Genomic DNA, 17,219 nt, shown 5'->3' with positions numbered 1-17,219 from the left:
ACTATATGTACAAAAACGCAGGTGGCAAACCTCCGTTTACGCACATGCGGAGCATCTTTATAGATCGCAGCATGTCTATTTATCAAGCGCAGACGCTCAGTCTCCGCAAGACAAATAGCACAGCTCTATGTATAGGATGCAATGCGATGACTCCGCATGTGTTCAATGTGTACAAAAGCCGGCAGGGCTTTGGACAGAGCAGGGATCCGCTGCGTTCAAAGGGCTGCCGGTACGCCACGTGGAAAGTTTGGAGGAGGAGGAATTCCCCATGTGTGTCCTGGCTGGTGACGAGGACGAGACAGTGATCAGTGAGGCCAAGATTCCCGAACTGGGGTTTCTGGGGGACATTTTGGGACTGTTCAAATGAGGGATCTTACCCTAAAAGGGGCATTTGAAAAAATGTGACAAATGGTGTTGTCCAAGAGCCAGGTGCCCAACTCCAGGTTCTCGTACTTTGTAGTCAATGAGGAGTTGCTCTAACGGGTGACTAAACAGAGAGGGGAAGTATTAGAGCAGCTATTAGTCCTGGGACCCTGTAGAAGTAGGATACTAGATCTGGCCCATTCTCATGTCTTGGGGGACATCTAGGCGTAGATAAAATCCAAGAGAGAGTCCTTTAGAGGTTGTACTGGCCTGGGTGTCACAGGGACATTGTTAATTTCTGCCAATCCTGCCTACCTGTCAGTTAACCTCTCCCGTATCCCACTTCCGCAGTCCCCTAGTTCCATTACCCATTATAGAGGTCCCCTTTGACCGGATTGTCAAGGACCTGGTAAGACCCCTAGTTAAGTCCGCCAGAGGCCTACACATCTTGGTGATCATTGACTATGCGACAAAGTACCCGGAGGCGGTACCACTGAGGAAATTCTCAGCCAGGAGTATAGCCCGAGAGCTAGTCCATATTTTCTCCCCAACGGGCCTGCCCAGGGAAATTCTGACGGACCAAGGAACACTGTTCATGCCAAGGTAATTAGAGAGAGTTATGTAAAGCCCTCCAGATTATCCAACTCAGGATATTGTGTACCATCCACAAACGAACGGCCTTGTGGAAAGGTTCATCAAGACCCTAGAGTCTATGCTGAAGAAGGTCCTGGAGAAGGATGGCCGGGACTGGGATTGCCTATTACTGTACCTACTGTTCTCTATTAGAGTAGTCCCACAGGCCTCTACGGGGTTCTCACTGTTCGAGCTGTTAAACGGACGGCACCCTCTGGGACTTCTGGACATTGCAAATGAGACCTGGGAAGCAGAGGTAACATCCCATTAAAGCGTTAGCGAACATTAGGCACAGATGCAGGACAGGATGGCGTGTGTGATGTCGATTGTGAGGGAGAGCCTCCATCAAGCACAAGAAACCCAGGCAAGGGTCTACAATCAGTCGGCAAGACAGACAGTTTAGCACCGGAAAGCGGGTGTTGGTGTTGATCCCCACGGATGAAAGCAAGTTCCTGGCTAACTGGCAAGGGCCATATGAGGTGTTCGAACACTTGAGTGAAGTCAACTACAAGGTCCACCAACCAAGGAGAAGAAAGCCGTACCAGATGTACCATTTTAACCTGCTGAAACTGTGGAGAGACAGGGATCCGGTAGAAGCAACATGCCCAGGGGCCCATCCTGAAGCCAGGTTTGAAGATGTCACAGTGCCAGAGACACAGTCACCAGCCCAGAAACAACAGTGCTGTAAGCTGCTTCAGCGGAAACGGGACCAGTTTATGGAATTACCAGGATGTACGCGGGTTGTGGAACACAAAATTCTGACTGAACCGCATGTGAGGGTGAACCAAAAGCTGCATCAGTTTCCTGAAGCCCGCCGCGAGATGATCTCCAAGGAGGTGAGAAGTTTAAGCCTGAGAGTCATCGAGAAGTCAAAGAGCAGCTGGTCCAGCCCTGTTGCCCTTAAGTGCTTAAGCTAGATGGAGAGTGGCACTTCTGTAATGATTATAGGAAACTGAATGAGGTGTCCAAGTTTGACGCATATCCGATGCCCCGGGTTGATGCGCTTATTTAGAGGCTAGGGTCAGCAAGATATATCACTACCCTGGACCTAAAGGGATAATGGAAAATTCTCCTGTCTCCAAGTGCCAAGGAGAAAACGGCCTTCTCTACACCTGCCAGGTGCTTTCAGTATACCCAGATGCCGTTTGGACTCCAAGGAGCTCCAGCTACCTTACAGAGGGCCATTGACCAGATCCTAGCCGCTCACAAAAAGTACGCCATCGCTTATCTGGATGACATTGTGATCTTCAGCCCGGACTGGGGAAGTTGCCTGCAAAAGATCCAGGTGGTACTGGATGACCTGAGGAAGGCAGGGTTCACCATAAACCCAAAAAAGTGCGTCCTGGAAAAGGAAAATGTAAAATACTTGGGCTACATCGTCAGGAGGGGCGAAATGAAGCCGCAAATAGATAAGGTGGAGGCAATGCAAAAGTGACCGCAGCCGGTCTCCAAAAAGCAGGTCAGGGCATTTCTGGAAATTGTGGGATGCTATGACTATTTTTCCCAATTTTCATAGGAGGCTGCTCTTATCTCCATCCCAGAGTGTGGTCTGGGGCTTAAGTAGCTGGCCTCCAGATGCAGGAGGTGTTCAGTTTCTAAAGAGGAACACTCTAGAGAAGTGGTTGTGCTGGAACCAACCTGAACCATGTGTGTTCTGCTAATGGTGAGCAGGAGGAACCCCGCTCTCAGAAGGACTGTGCTTTGTGCTACCATTTTGCTTTGTTTTCCAGTTTAGCCCAGATGGCCATGTTTGTTTTACTACACCTTGGTTTATGTTGCCTATAATAAACCAAATTAAGTTCTTAAAGAAACTATGGGTCATGATCCAGACCGTGCTTTGGTTTGTCTCTTCTTTCCCAGTCTGGTCATGTGTTCGGTTAACTTTCCCTGCCTCGTTTCTGTGTCCGGTCTGCTATATCTCTGTGCAGCAACCTGTGGGCAGTGCCAGTTATATTGCTTGCCTTTGGTGTTCTAGCTGGCTCTGGTGAGTTTCTGATCTGTCCTGCTGCTTTCATTTGACCCGACCCATGTCTGTTGACCTTCCACCTACTCGTGCCTGCTCATTTTATTGTGCGTTTGGATTCCCCGATATTTGACTTTAGCTTGGCTCTGACCCGATTGTCTCTCCCTTCTGGTATTTCTGCTACTGACCGTTTGCTCTCGTCTGACTCTGCGTCTTGATTTTCCCTCTGGTACTGCGTTACCCTCTGGTATCGACTCGGCTCTCTGGCTATTCCGCTGCCACCTAGCGGTAGCTTCGCTGTATTACAGTAGGTCTGTATCATAGCAGGATATTTTCAGCTCACTCTCCACTCTGCTGTCATCTAGTGGTGTTAGTGTTATTCTGCATAAACCCTCAGTATTACAGCGTGACACTTTGTTCCCGTGTCTACCTCCTTGTACCGATGAGTGAGCCAATCTACCACAGAACATTATTGCATAGAATTAAAATGAGCTATGGAAAAAGTAAATAAATGACACTAGATCTTTTCTTCTGTTTACCTCCCTTTTACAGCTTTGTTTTTTTGCTCCATAGCAGATACACAGAAAACAAATGTCCTCTAATAGCGGTTTCCGCAGAGTAGGATGGATTCTTCATTACCAGAGAGCAGGTGTCTTTTTCACAACTAACTGCAGCTACATTATTATAGAACAGACCATGGATTAAATATTCTAGGCAAATTGTGGAGGTTTACAAAGTTTCTGCTATGGGGAACTAAAAGCAACAAAGAAGGTTTTCAAATATGACAATGCCAAGTACAATAGCTCAAGGAACACAGCCCAAAAAAATGATCTGATTTGCATTTACCTTGAGATCCCTGTGGATTATAGGAGGTTTCTGCTTATGCATATGCTGGACTGCTCGACAAGTTTGGAAGAAAATCTTCAATATAGTGTCACATGACAAAGGGCCTTTACTTTCAGCTTTATTTAGGAATTCTACAAGCTGACCTATACAAGTAATTAAAAAAAGATAATGGTGAAACAAAATGCAAAAATCTCAGACAGCAGCAGAGCACCAGCACTTCTAAATGCGAGCTCAGCATATACTGTCAATTTACTTTATAATAAATTAATAAAACTGTTCATATTAATGTTCTCACCTTTACACAATTCGGTAAGCAGCAGGAATTCCCCTTGGCCTGTATCAGATTCCTCTTTTCCTATAGATGCAGCTGAGCAGAACTGGACGATGTTTGGGTGGCCCGATAACTTTTTCTACGTGCACTTTCTTAAGGAAATAGGTAGTAAATAAGGTCTTCAATACTCTAAAAATGAGACAAGGTTGATCACACAGCGTCTTCTATGACGACATGTGGTCACTATCTCAATTCTTAATTCTCTGAAATTCAGAAGGCGGCTCTCATAAACCTACATTAGGAAAGGACCTTCAGTGAGAGCCAGCAAGTCAGTTACAGACACATGATGCAGGAGAGGACTGAACCAGCAATGGAAATGGGAGAGATTGCAACCAGTAAGTATTTTAATGCATTTGCTTCACACACACATTACCAATTGATAATACAGGGGGAAATAAAAATAAAAAAAGTGTCATTAATTACTATATTAAAAAATACAATGTTTTACTTGCATGAAACAAAAAGGGAAAGGATAACCTATAACAACGTTTCCAAAAAAAAAAAAAAAAAGTAAACAAAAATTAAATTGTGTAAACCTATTCAAAATAAATAACATTAACCAGTAAAGGGTTATTCTTTTATCTTAGGCGAGTGTTGTTGGATCAAGATTGTGAAAATAAGGACTTTCACAATTTACTGCTTATTACGATTTTTTAGCTGTTTTTCAGATAGTCACTTTTTTTTTTTTTTTTTTTTACAGCTCCTTACCTAGGTGACAGACCAGCACTGCTATCTAGCAGCAGTGGCCAAACATGCAGCACTTTTTTTTCGAGATTGCCATGAAGCTGGCCAATATTGCTGGAGAGCATAGTCATCTTTTAATCCCAGCCAGCTTCAGTGCAGTGCTTAGAAGCTAGAAAGCAGTGGTGGTCTGTCTTCTAGGCAGCGAGGTGTAAGCAAAAAGTATCCCAAGAAATGTTAATGAACAATAAATTACAAAATACTTCTTTTTTTACAAGCAGTACACAACAACACTTTTGTAAAGATGGGAATAACCCTTTAAAGTAAACCGGTCACCAGGTTTGGCCAATATAAGATACGGCCATCATCTTTCAGGGCAGATATACAGCATTATATAATGCTGTGCATCATAAACTTTATGGGGCATATTTTGTATGGAGCATTATATGGGGCATATTTTGTATGGAGCATTATATGGGGCGTATTTTGTATGGAACATCTTATGGGGCCCATCATGAACTGTATGGAGCATTATATGTGGCTCCTGATTCAATATGGATATTCAAAAACACTTAACCTACTGATGTCTCAATTAATTTTACTTTTATTGGTACCTATTTTTATTTTTGACATTTACCAGTAGCTGCTGCATTTCCCACCCTAGGCTTATACTCGAGTCATTAAGTTTTCCCAGTTATTAAGGCAAAAATTAGGGGTCTCGGCTTATACTCGGGTCGACTTATACTCTAGTATATACGGCATATCAAGTTTAAATAAAAGACCTTGCAAAAAGTCACATTTTGTATCAAAATGCCGTAGAAAATAAAATAAGGGGAAAAAAAAAAGAAAAACTAAGCCATATATGTAATTTTTGTCAATCTTGGCTAAAAATTTAAAAAAAAAAAAAAAAGTGATCAAAAAATCTTATCTATTACAAAATGGCACCAATAAAAACTACAGCTTGTTCCACAAAAAATATACAGAAATACAGTTCTATAAACAGAAAAATGAGTAAGTTAGAGCCCTTACAATATGACGATCAAAAAAAGTGATTACTCTTGTGAAAAAAAGTACCAAAACATGTTAAAAAGTTAATTGTATCGACCCACAGAACAGCATTAACATATCAATTATACTGTACAGTGCACGCTATTAAAAAAAAAAAAAAAAGTTAAAAAGCAAAATTCCAGATTTAATGTTTTTTTGTTCATACCTACTACAAGAAGAAGAAATAAAAGCTTAGAATGTACCAAAAAAGTAGTGCGGGTAAAAACTACAGCTAAAAAAATATTTGTTTAAAAAAGTAATTTGCTGTGTAAAAGCAGCAAAAAAAAACCAAAACGATCACATGTATGTATGTAATATTGCCGCAATCGTATGGAATCACAGAATAAAGGTAAAATGCCAAATATACCAAAAGGGATTGGTCTCTAAAAGATAAAAAATTTTTTACAGAATTGCTGTCACATGTACTCCAAAATGGGACAAATGAAAACTACAACTTCTCCCACAATACACAAGCCCTCATATAGCTACGCTGACGCAAAATTGTGGAACTTCTGGCTCTCAGAAAATGGCGACACAGAGACCATTACATTTTACAAAGACTGAATAGTATACAGTACAAAAGTAATAAAACGATATACTGTAAACTTGCCGTAGTCCTATTTATTCTGACCGGCGGAATAGTTAGCGCTTTATTTGTGCAGCCCGGGGAGAGCGGAAATTCTGAACTGCAAACAATGCTGTTTTCGTATTCATAATCTTCCCATAAAGAGTTAAAAGTTGTGAATAATTTACATGTATTCCGAAATGGTGGCACTGAGAACTACACTTCGTCCTGAAACAAATAAGCCTGCATATGAGTATGTCACCTAAAAAACAAACGTTATGGCTCTTGGAACGATGTGACAATAGAAAAATAGGGGGGAAAAATGGTCTTGCAAAAACTGGCTGGGGACATCCAAGGGGTTAACACTTTGTTTGGCGGCTATTACCATTTTCACATGCACAGTATTTATATAGGGCGTTAAGGATGTGACAAGCAGTAGACACAGTAGGTTTCAGGAGCTTGTCCTCCTCAGTACAGCTATATGTGTATAATCCACACTGCACAGGAACACTACCTACTTTCCTATTCTACCCTAGGCCATGAAGAGTGGCCATTCTGACCAATCCACTTCTTTATACCTCTCCAGGGAAGTTTTCATGAATAGGACATGTGTATTCCTGCTTTCTGCTGTGAAATACTGGAAAGCAGCTTATAGAAAACTGTGTCCTGTAGTCTGAATCAATATAATTTACCAATCCAGGTCATAGATCTTATCAAACATGCATATAAGTTCACAGCGTGACACACTACAAGGAGCACAATAATTAAGCTCTCTCACCCTGTTAGGAGTTACACTTAATATAAATGTATAGGTAAATTTACACACACAACTAGCACTACAATCACGCATCCGTGTCTATCTGTCTACCTGTGTAAAATGGACCACTTTTCTCTCATTCAGTGGAGAAGATAAGTATTTGATACACTGCCGATTTTGCAAGTTTTCCCATCTACAGAGAATGGAGGGGGCTGTTTTTTGTTTTTTTTTATAGTGGGTACACTTCACATGTGAGAGACAGAATCTAAAAATAGGGAACAGAAAATCACATTATATGATTTTTAAACAATTAAATTAAGTGAAATAAGTATTTGATCACCTACCAACCAGTAAGAATTCTGGCTCTCACAGACCTGTTAGTTTTTCTTTAAGAAGCCCTCCTACTCAGCACTCATTATCTGTATTAAATGCACCTGTTTGAACTCGTTGCTTGTATAAAAGACACATATACATACACAATCACACCCGAACCTCTCCACCATGGCCAAAACCAAAGAGCTGTCTAAAGATACCAGGGACAAAACTGTAGACCTGCACAAGTCTGGGATGGGCTACAGGACAATAGGCAAGCAGCTTGGTGAGAAGGCAACAACTGTTGGCACAATTATTAGAAAATGGAGCAAACACAAGATGACTACCAATCTGCCTCAGTCTGGGTCTCCATACAAGATTTCGCCTTGTGGGGTAAGGATAATTCTGAGAAAGGTCAGTTATCAGCCCAGAACTACACAGGATGACCTGGTCAATTACCTGAAGAGATCTGGGACCTCTGTCTCAAACATTACCATTAGTAAGGCAAGGCATGCAAGGTCCACCTGCTCATGCAAGCACATGTCCAGGCCCGTTTGAAGTTTACCAATGACCATCTCAATGATCCAGAGGAGACATGGGAGAAGGTCATGTGGTCAGATGAAACTAAAATAGAACTTTTTGGCATACTCCATTCCCTTTATTTGGAGGAAGAAGAAGGATGAGTACAATCCCAAAAACACCATCCTAACCGTGGAGCATGGTGGGGGAAATATCATACTTTGGGGTTGCATTCCTGCAAAAGTGACTGCACCGTATTGAAGGGAGGATAGATGAAGTCATGTATCGCAAAATTGTGGCCAACAACCTCCTTCCCTCAGTAAGAGCATTCAAGATGGGTCGTGGCTGAGTCTTCCAGTATGACAATGACCCGAAACCCACAGCCACGGCAACTAAGGAGTGGCTCCGTAAGAAGCTTTTCAAGGTCCTGGAGTGGCCTAGCCAGTCTCCATATATGAAACCAACGGAAAAATCTTTGGAGGGAGCTTAACTCAATGTTGCCCAGCGACAGCCCCAAAACCTGAAAGATCTGGAGAAGATCTGTATGGAGGAAAGGGCCAAAATCCCTGCTGCAGCGTCTGCAAACTTGGTCAAGAACTACAGGAAACAACTAACCTCTGTAATTGCAAACAAAGTTTTCTGTACCAAATATTGATTTGTTTTTCTATTTTATTAAAAACATATTTCATACAGCAACATGCAAATTAATTATTTAACCCCTTCACCCCCGGAGCTTTTTCCGTTTTTCCATTTTCGTTTTTCACTACCCTCCTTCCCAAAGCCATAACTTTTTTATTTTTCCGTCAATTTGGCCATGTGAGGGCTTATTTTTTGCGGGACGAGTTGTACTTTTGAACGACATCATTGGTTTTAGCATGTCGTGTACTAGAAAACGGGAAAAAAATTCCAAGTGCAGTGAAATTGCAAAAAAAGTGCAATCCCACACTTGTTTTTTGCTTGCCTATTTTGCTAGGTTCACTAAATGCTAAAACTGACCTGCCATTATGATTCTCCAGGTCAGTACGAGTTCATAGACACCTAACATGACTAGGTTATTTTTCACCTAAGTGGTGAAAAAAAATTCCAAACTTTGCAAAAAACAAAACAAAACAAAATTGCGCCATTTTCCGATACTCGTAGCGTCTCCATTTTTCGTGATCTGGGGTCAGGTGAGGGCTTATTTTTTGTGTGCCGAGCTGGCGTTTTTAATGATAGCATTTTGGTGCAGATACGTTCTTTTGATCGCCCGTTATTGCATTTTAATGCAATGTCGTGGCGACCAAAAAAACGTAAATCTGGCGTTTCGAATTTTTTTCTCATTACGCCACTTAGCGATCAGGTTAATGCTTTTTTTTTATTGATAGATCGGGCGATTCTGAACGCGGCGATACCAAATATGTGTAGGTTGGGTTTTTTTTTTATTGATTTATTTTGATTGGGGCGAAAGGGGGGTGATTTAAACTTTTATATTTTTTTTATTTTTTTCACATTTTTAAAAACTTTTTTTTTTTACTTTTGCCATGCTTCTATAGCCTCCATGGGAGGCTAGAAGCAGGCACAGCCCGATCGGCTCTGCTATGCAGCAGTGATCATAAGATCGCTGCTACACAGCAGATTTGCAGGTGTGCTGTGAGCGCCGACCACAGGGGGGCGCTCACAGCCACCGGCAATCAGTAACCATAGAGGTCTCAAGGACCTCTATGGTTACCTTCCTGACACATCGCCGACCCCCGATCATGTGACGGGGGTCGGCGATGCGCTCATATCCGGCCGCACGGCCGGATGCGGTAGTTAAATGCCGCTGTCTGAGTTTGACAGCGGCATTTAACTAGTTAATAGCGGCGGGTGATCGCGATTTCACCCGCCGCTATTGCGCGCACATGTCAGCTGTAAAAAACAGCTGACATGTCGCGACTTTGATGTGCGCTCACCGCCGGAGCGCACATCAAAGCGGGGGTCCCGACATGTGACGTACTATACCGTCACATGTCGGGAAGGGGTTAAAAATCATACAATGTGATTTTCTGGTTTTTATTTTTAGATTCTCTCTCTCACAGGTGAAGTGTACCTACGATAATAAATACAGACCTCTCCATTCTTTGTAGGTGGGAAAACTTTGCAATATTTGCAGTGTACCAAATAAATTTTTTACCCCACTATATGGAATCTATGGTCTATTGCCGCAGTTTTTTCTCTTGTAGGTCTAACAGGTCTAATCTCAGCATTTCTATCTGACATCAGTGACAAGCAGGAAATCTGCATGAATAGGTCAGCTGCATGTAAAGAAACATGTAGAAACCCGATTTAAATGCATGGAACACAATTGTTTTGGTGAATCAAGCACCAAAATCTGCATGAAATTCAACATGTATAAATGCTGCCTTACAGTTTGTTTGTTTTTTTATATACAGATTCTGAACTTGGTCAGTGCAAAAGAAATATAAACCAAGGACTAATTGACTAAGGTTGCTCACATTTACAAAGAATGTAGTAAAAGGATACCATGAAACAAATCTCCTGAATAATTGCTTTATTCTTCTCTTCTTCATTGGATAGCAATCTCTACAAATAAAACACAACCAATATGACTTTGTGCTAAACATGAAAGTTACATGCAAAGTAAAAATGTTCAGGCTTGTAATCCATTTCAAATTACCTGCACATGTATAAAAAAAAAAATATTTACTCACTTTTGGAAGTCACAAGAGTTCTAGTCTTTCCTAAAAGAGTCACCTCCTGACATATGCCTGCAGCAGCCAATCATGGACTCTGCCCCCTACATCATGCTTCTCTCAGATGGGATAGCAAATACTTGCTGACGGAATCCCACTAAACCTCTCTCATCACCAGAATTCACAACATAAACTGCATATATTATTCAATAGATCTCCTAAACCGACTTCCTTTGAACATCCTTGTAAGATTGGCTGTAGAATCTAATTTGCCTGAATGATAGTTCCTCAGTGTCCCTCCTCCCTGCTTAAATCTCACACTGCTCAGTCAAGCTACAGCTGTGAGTCAGTGTGTGGAAATTACCGTAAATACATTTAGACTTAAAGGGAAGGTGCCACCAGTTTTCTTATAGTTTTTTTTGTGAAATTAAGCTTAAAATAGTAATTAAAATGTATTAATGCAATGTTTGTACTGCTTACAAACATTTCTATATGAAAAATATATTTTCCTACAAAAAAAAAAAAGTGCCATTTTGTGGGCGACTGCCCTGTGATCTGCTATCACCAGCAGTTACTGTCTTTCTCTCTCCCATCAGTCTCTCTCACCCAGATTACATGATTCTCTCACCCCCTCTCCACAATGTCTGGCCATTCACTGCAGACCTGTAGCTCCTTATCTTACTAAGGGATGAGTCACAGCTCCTATCAAGCAGCTGACAGCTTCTGTTACTATAATGCTAATGGCACACTGTTCCTCCTTGATGTCTCTGCTATTCTGCCTGTACTTTTCTCCTGCATTTTACTCCCTTCAGCTGTCAATCTAGGATCTGTTCTGTTGGAAGCAGTATTGCTTATGTTAGCAGATCAGAGGGCTCCATAAATATGGCAGCAGAACACTCCCACTACTGTAAATTGTGCAGCGCACAGAGGCGTGCCCAGTTCACAGCAGTGATAGTTCCATTACGATAGGAGATAACAGACAGACTCCGACCCTATGACCATGGGGTGCCGTATGATGACACTGAAAGTGTCGTGCTGCTACTGTGAATGCAAGATGTCAGCCCCCAGTGCCTTCTTTAAACTCCTATAACACACAAAAATATAGTTCTTACCGATAACGGTATTTCTCTGAGCCCATGACGGCACCACAGAGAGGGGATTCGCCCACCAAGGACAGGAAACCTACAGATAAAAAGGCAGTACCACTCTCCCACATCAGTTGTTTACATAGAAAATAATGGGAGACTACGAAACAGCTTGTTAGTTTTAACATTACTTAGCATAATCAAGATTCCGCGTGACCTAATATCAAATAATCTATGACACTATGTTGATGTGTACACCCATGAGTGAAGGGAGGGAATGTACGGGTGCCGTCATGGGCTCAGAGAAATACCGTTATCGGTAAGAACTATATTTTTCTCTGTCGCCCATGACGGCACCACGGAGAGATTTGCATAGATTGTACATTCAGGGAGGGACCACTGCTTCCAGAACCCTTTTACCGAAGGTAAGGTCTGAAGAGGAGATAAGGTCCAATCTATAGTGCCTATAGAATGTAGATGGTGAGGACCAGGTAGCAGCTCTACATATCTGGTCAATTGAAGCTCCGGCCTTCTCCGCCCAAGAGGCTGCCACTGCTCTCGTTGGGTGAGCCTTGACGTCCCCTGGAGTGGACGCTCCACTTGCCGAGTATGACAGGCTGATGGCGTCCGTGATCCATCTCGCTAGAGTGGCTTTGGAGGCTTTTTTCCCCTTTCGGGGACCCTGGAAACGCACAAAAAGAGAGGCATCCTCCCTACTCCTTATCTCTGGTGGCTTCTAAGTATTGCAAGAGGCATCTTCTGACATCTAATGTATGTAATATTTGTTCCTCCCTATTTTTAGGGTTGGGACAGAAGGAGGGGAGCGATATCTCTTGAGATCGGTGAAACCTGGAAGCCACCTTCGGGAGGTATGCTGGGTCTATCTTTAAAATGACCCTATCCTCTAAGAACTGTGTGTAAGGGGGGTTAGCTGAAAGCGCCTATATGTCACTAACCCTACGGGCAGATGTGAGGGCGACCAACAGGGAAGTTTTGAGAGATAGGTTCTTCAATGAGATTTCATCTAATGGTTCAAAGGGAGGTTTAGTCAGGGCTTTAAGAACCAAATTTAAATCCCATTGGGGGATAACCCTTACTGGAAGAGGTCTTGATCTCCCAGCTGCTCTGATAAACCTAGAGACCCACCTATTTGAAGCTAAATCAAAATTGAATAGGGCTCCCAACGCTGCCACATGAACTTTTAAGGGTGCTCATGGCTAACCCAATTTCCAACCCCTTTTGCAAAAATTCTAATATGGATTTAAGGGGGATTTCTTCCCCTATTTTCGCACCTGATGATGAAAGGAATTTTTTCCATATCTTCCCATACTGTTTTGTTGTGACAGGTTTTCTACTTTGTAATAGAGTTGAAATTAGCCCCGGAGAGAACCCTCTGCCTTCTAATAGCTTCCTCTCAAAAGCCATGCTGTCAAGTGTAAGCTCTTGACTTGTGGATGATGAACCGGGCCCTGGGATAGTAGGTTTGGGAGGTCTGGTAATACCCATGGGTCGGATATTGACATTTTCCTCATCCAAGAAAACCAAGGCCTTTTCGGCCAGAACGGGGCTATTAAGATCACAAGAGCCCCGTCCTCCCAAATCTTCCTCAGCACTGCCGGAATCAGAGCCAGAGGAGGAAAAGCATAAGCCAGCTGATGTCGCCAAGGGATCAGGAATGCGTCCACTATTACTGGGTTCCCCAGGGGGAGCTATGGAGCAAAAGGAGTCTACTTTTTTGTTTAGGTGGTTTGCGAAGAGGTCTATCTTGGGTATCCCCCATCTTTCTGTGATCTGGGTAAATACTGCCTGATTTAGTTCCCATTCCCCTTGTTTTAGACTGGAACGACTGAGGAAGTCTGCTTTGTAATTGTCCACTCCCTTTATATGCAGGCTTGTCAGGGATAGAAGGTTGCTCTCGGCTATTTGTAGGATTGACTTGGTCACCTCCATTAGATTTTTGGAACAAGTACCCCCTTGGTGATTTAGGTATGATACCACCACCTGGTTATCTGACATCACCCTGACATGGTGAGAGTGAAGGGCCCCCAAGAATTCCAGCAGGGCAAACTTGACAGCTATAAGTTCCTTCATATTGGAAGATTTGTTTGCTAGTGCTGACGACCAAGTGCCCTGGGCTACTAGATCGCCGAGATGAGTTCCCCACCCCATGGGACTCGCGTCCGTGTTCAGGACCTTTGAAACTGGGAATACCCACGAGACTCCCCGGGAAAGATTTTTCTGTGATGTCCACCAGATTAGTGAGTGACTTGTGCGAGGAGATAATGTTAACCGCCCTTCTAAATGCCACCCCTAGAGAGACCTGTTCTGATAAAATTTGCCATTGGAGGTCTCTTGAATGGAGCTGAGCCCACTGGACTGCGGGGATGCATGAAGTCATTGAGCCTAAGAGGCACATGGCCTGGCGGAGAGTTATGGAGGGTAGAGATTGAATTTTTGATACTAGACTTTTTACTTTTTGTATTTTGTCCCCCAGAAGCCGACATTCCATTTTTATGGAGTCTAGGGTGAGACCTAGATACTCCTGGACCTGGGAAGGCGATAGTCTGGACTTTCTTAAGTTTATCGCCAGCCCAACTCCTTTAAAGAATGTATTACTGTTGCCAGCTGATTTTCGCAGTGTTGGGGGGAGGAGCCTATCACCAAAAAGTCGTCTAGACATGGTACAATCAGGGTGTTTTGTTCCCTGAGATGAGCCATTACCTCCGCAATCAGTTTCGTGAAAAATCTTGGGGCTATGGCTAGACCAAAGGGTAGAGCCGAGAATTGGAAGTGGCGTAACACCCCCCCGATGTGATCTGCCATCCTGAGAAACCTTTGGTGATATTTGTGTATGGGGACGTGGTAATACGCGTCCTTCAGGTCCAGGACTACCATAAAGCATTGAGGAAACAGCATTTTTATAGATGACTTTATTGTTTCCATTTTGAATGCTTGAATCTCTAGGTAATTGTTTAGGGTTTTCAAGTTTATGATCGTCCTGTAGGACCCGTCCGGTTTTTTTCTCAGGAACAGAGGGGAATAGTACCCTTGCCCTCTTTCTTGTGGGGTAACTTCCAGGAGCACTCCTTTTTCCACTAACCCAATGACTTCGTTCTCAAATGCCAATTGTTCCTCCGCTGAAGACCTTGGAGATTTCATCATAAAGGAGGGACAAGGGTATTTTTGAAACGTCAATTTCAGTCCTGATTCTATTATGCTCAGAATCCAATGACTGGAGGTAATTTTTTTCCCAGGCCGAGAGAGTGACAGTCTCCCCCCCACCTGGGGCCAACCTTCATTGGGAAGGTTTTTTGTTATCGTTGGTATTTTTGTTAAAAAAGAATCTCTTGTTCTTGTTTTTCTTATCTTCCCATTTCCCCTGGCCTCTCCCCGGTTTTTTACGGAAAAACCTCTTGCTCCGAAAGGGCTTCCTATAAGAGGGGAAACTCAGGGAGGGAAAAGATTTCTTTTTATCCCCTGCTTTTTCCAGGATGCCATGTACGGTGGACCCGAACAAAAATTCTCCTTCGCAGGGGATGGTACACAATTTTGTTTTTGTTTGCAAATCGCCTGGCCAGCATTTAAGCCAGAGTGCGCGCCTAGCCACGTTCGAGAAGACCGCTGATCTAGCAGCTAATCTGATGGAATCCGCAGAAGCATCAGCCAAGAATGCAGCTGCCCCCCTCATTACAGGCAAGGTGTTCAGGATAGAGTCCCGGGACGATTTCCCTTTAAGCTGGCCCTCTAATTGATCTAACCAAATGATTAGGGAGCGGGATGTGCATGCGGCTGCCACTGCCGGTTTTAGACCTCCTCCCGCTGCTTCCCAGGAACTTTTGAGAAAGGCGTCCGCCTTTTTGTCCATAGGGTCCTTTAGGACCCCCATGTCTTCGAAAGGGAGGGCGAATTTCTTTGATGCCTTAGCTATTGCGACATCTAGTTTAGGACCTTTATCCCAGAAGGAGCAGGATTCGTCCACGAAGGGGCACTTTCTTTTTGGAGTTAATAGTGACTTTTTTATGGTTTTTTTTCCCACTCTCTTTTAATTAGTGCCGATATTGCGTCATTAAGCGGAAAGGCCCTCTTCTTTTTCTGCTCTAGACCCCCGAACATAATGTCCTGAACCGATGTTTTGGGGTGGGAGTCTACTAGCCCCATAGTGCTCCTCACTGCTTTTATGAGGCCATCAGTGTCTTCTATGGGAAAACTGTGCCCCCCACCCCCGAGGAAGAAGAGGATGATGATGAAGAAGAGGAGTTAGAGGAAACTGAGCTCGAACTATCACTATCTGTATTTGATGCCGGAGACGGGGACCTATGCCTGGTCTTCCTCCGTTTTTTCCCCTTTTTTAGGGATCTAAAAGTGTCTTCTACCTGATCCTCAATCAGGGTTTTTAGATCAGCTGCGAACCCGGGAAGACTTTCAGATACTGTTTGCTGTATGCATGTATTACACAGTCTTTTTTCCTAGCTAGATGGAAGATCTTCTCTACAAAGGGCACAGATTCTATGCTTAGTTTTTCCTAAGCTTTTCTTCCCCTATAAAAGAGACAAATAATAACCTTACTGCCTCTGACTTTCACGAAGATCACTTACCACCTCAAGGACCCATAAATACCGGTTGGGGATGCTCTGCGTCTGTCTTTTTCCCTGACGCCGTGCTGGACTCCTTGCTATGCTGGGACCTTTGGCGTTCTTTACCGGTAGTATCCTGGTGTCCTTTCTGTTGTCGCCGTTTTTGCTGCTGCTGTGGCGATACAGGTGGTGGTGGTGATTCTGGCAAGGGTGAAGCTGGGTCACTCAATACTGCAGTTGACGCTGCGGCTGGTGCTGCGGATGCTCTGCTGCTGTAGCGGCTGGTGCTGCGGCTTGAGACTCGTGCAGCTGCTCGAGGCTCGTGCTGCGGATAACGCTGTGGTGCCCGTGGGTAGCTGGAGCAGCTCCTTTCTTATGCAGGAGATTCCCGCCGCTTTTTTGAACTTGCGCCTGCGCACAGTGCGCAGAAACCTCATAGTGTCGGCGCCAAGCGCCCGGCGCCGGCGCAGATGCGCCCATCGCCGGCGCCTGCGCAGATGCGCCCATCGCCGGTGCCTGCGCAGATGCGCCCATCGCCGGTGCCTGCGCAGATGCGCCCATCGCCAGCGCCGATGCGCCCATCGCCAGCGCATGCGCAGATGCGCCCATCGCCGGCGCCTGCGCAGCTCCAGTGCTCCTGCGCTATCGTGAGATCTGTGAGTCTCGGGCATGCGCCGTAGGGCCAAGATGGCGCCCAGAAAGCACATATGGAGCAGCCTGCCGGGCTCCCGGTCCTATGCAGCCCCTTAACGCACGGCTCTGCACGCCGGGTGGCAATGCAGTGTGCAGGCTGACGCTTTTTCAGGGAGGGCCGCGCCGCTCCTCCCCCTGGATATTGCCGCTGCTGCATCTTACCCGGGGAGGTGACCGC

At 44.1% G+C, this 17,219-nt stretch overlaps 1 protein-coding gene across 1 annotated transcript in view; it reads right to left on the bottom strand.

The window, feature by feature from the left end:
• The window catches only part of GAK (cyclin G associated kinase), a 175,941-nt gene that overhangs the window by 151,666 nt on the left and 7,056 nt on the right, over positions 1-17,219 (bottom strand). Inside the window, exons 3-5 of the mRNA XM_077270235.1 lie at positions 10,520-10,579; positions 4,101-4,215; positions 3,806-3,948 (exon numbers count right to left, since the gene is read on the bottom strand). Of these exons, the coding sequence (XP_077126350.1) occupies positions 3,806-3,948; positions 4,101-4,215; positions 10,520-10,579 (318 nt within the window). The remainder of the gene's footprint in view (positions 1-3,805; positions 3,949-4,100; positions 4,216-10,519; positions 10,580-17,219) is intronic.

This window comes from Ranitomeya variabilis, chromosome 1 (assembly GCF_051348905.1).
Source record: "Ranitomeya variabilis isolate aRanVar5 chromosome 1, aRanVar5.hap1, whole genome shotgun sequence".
Lineage (NCBI taxonomy): Eukaryota > Metazoa > Chordata > Amphibia > Anura > Dendrobatidae > Ranitomeya > Ranitomeya variabilis.
Note: the sequence above shows the minus strand (reverse complement) of the source record. Positions and strands in the feature narration are given on the sequence as shown.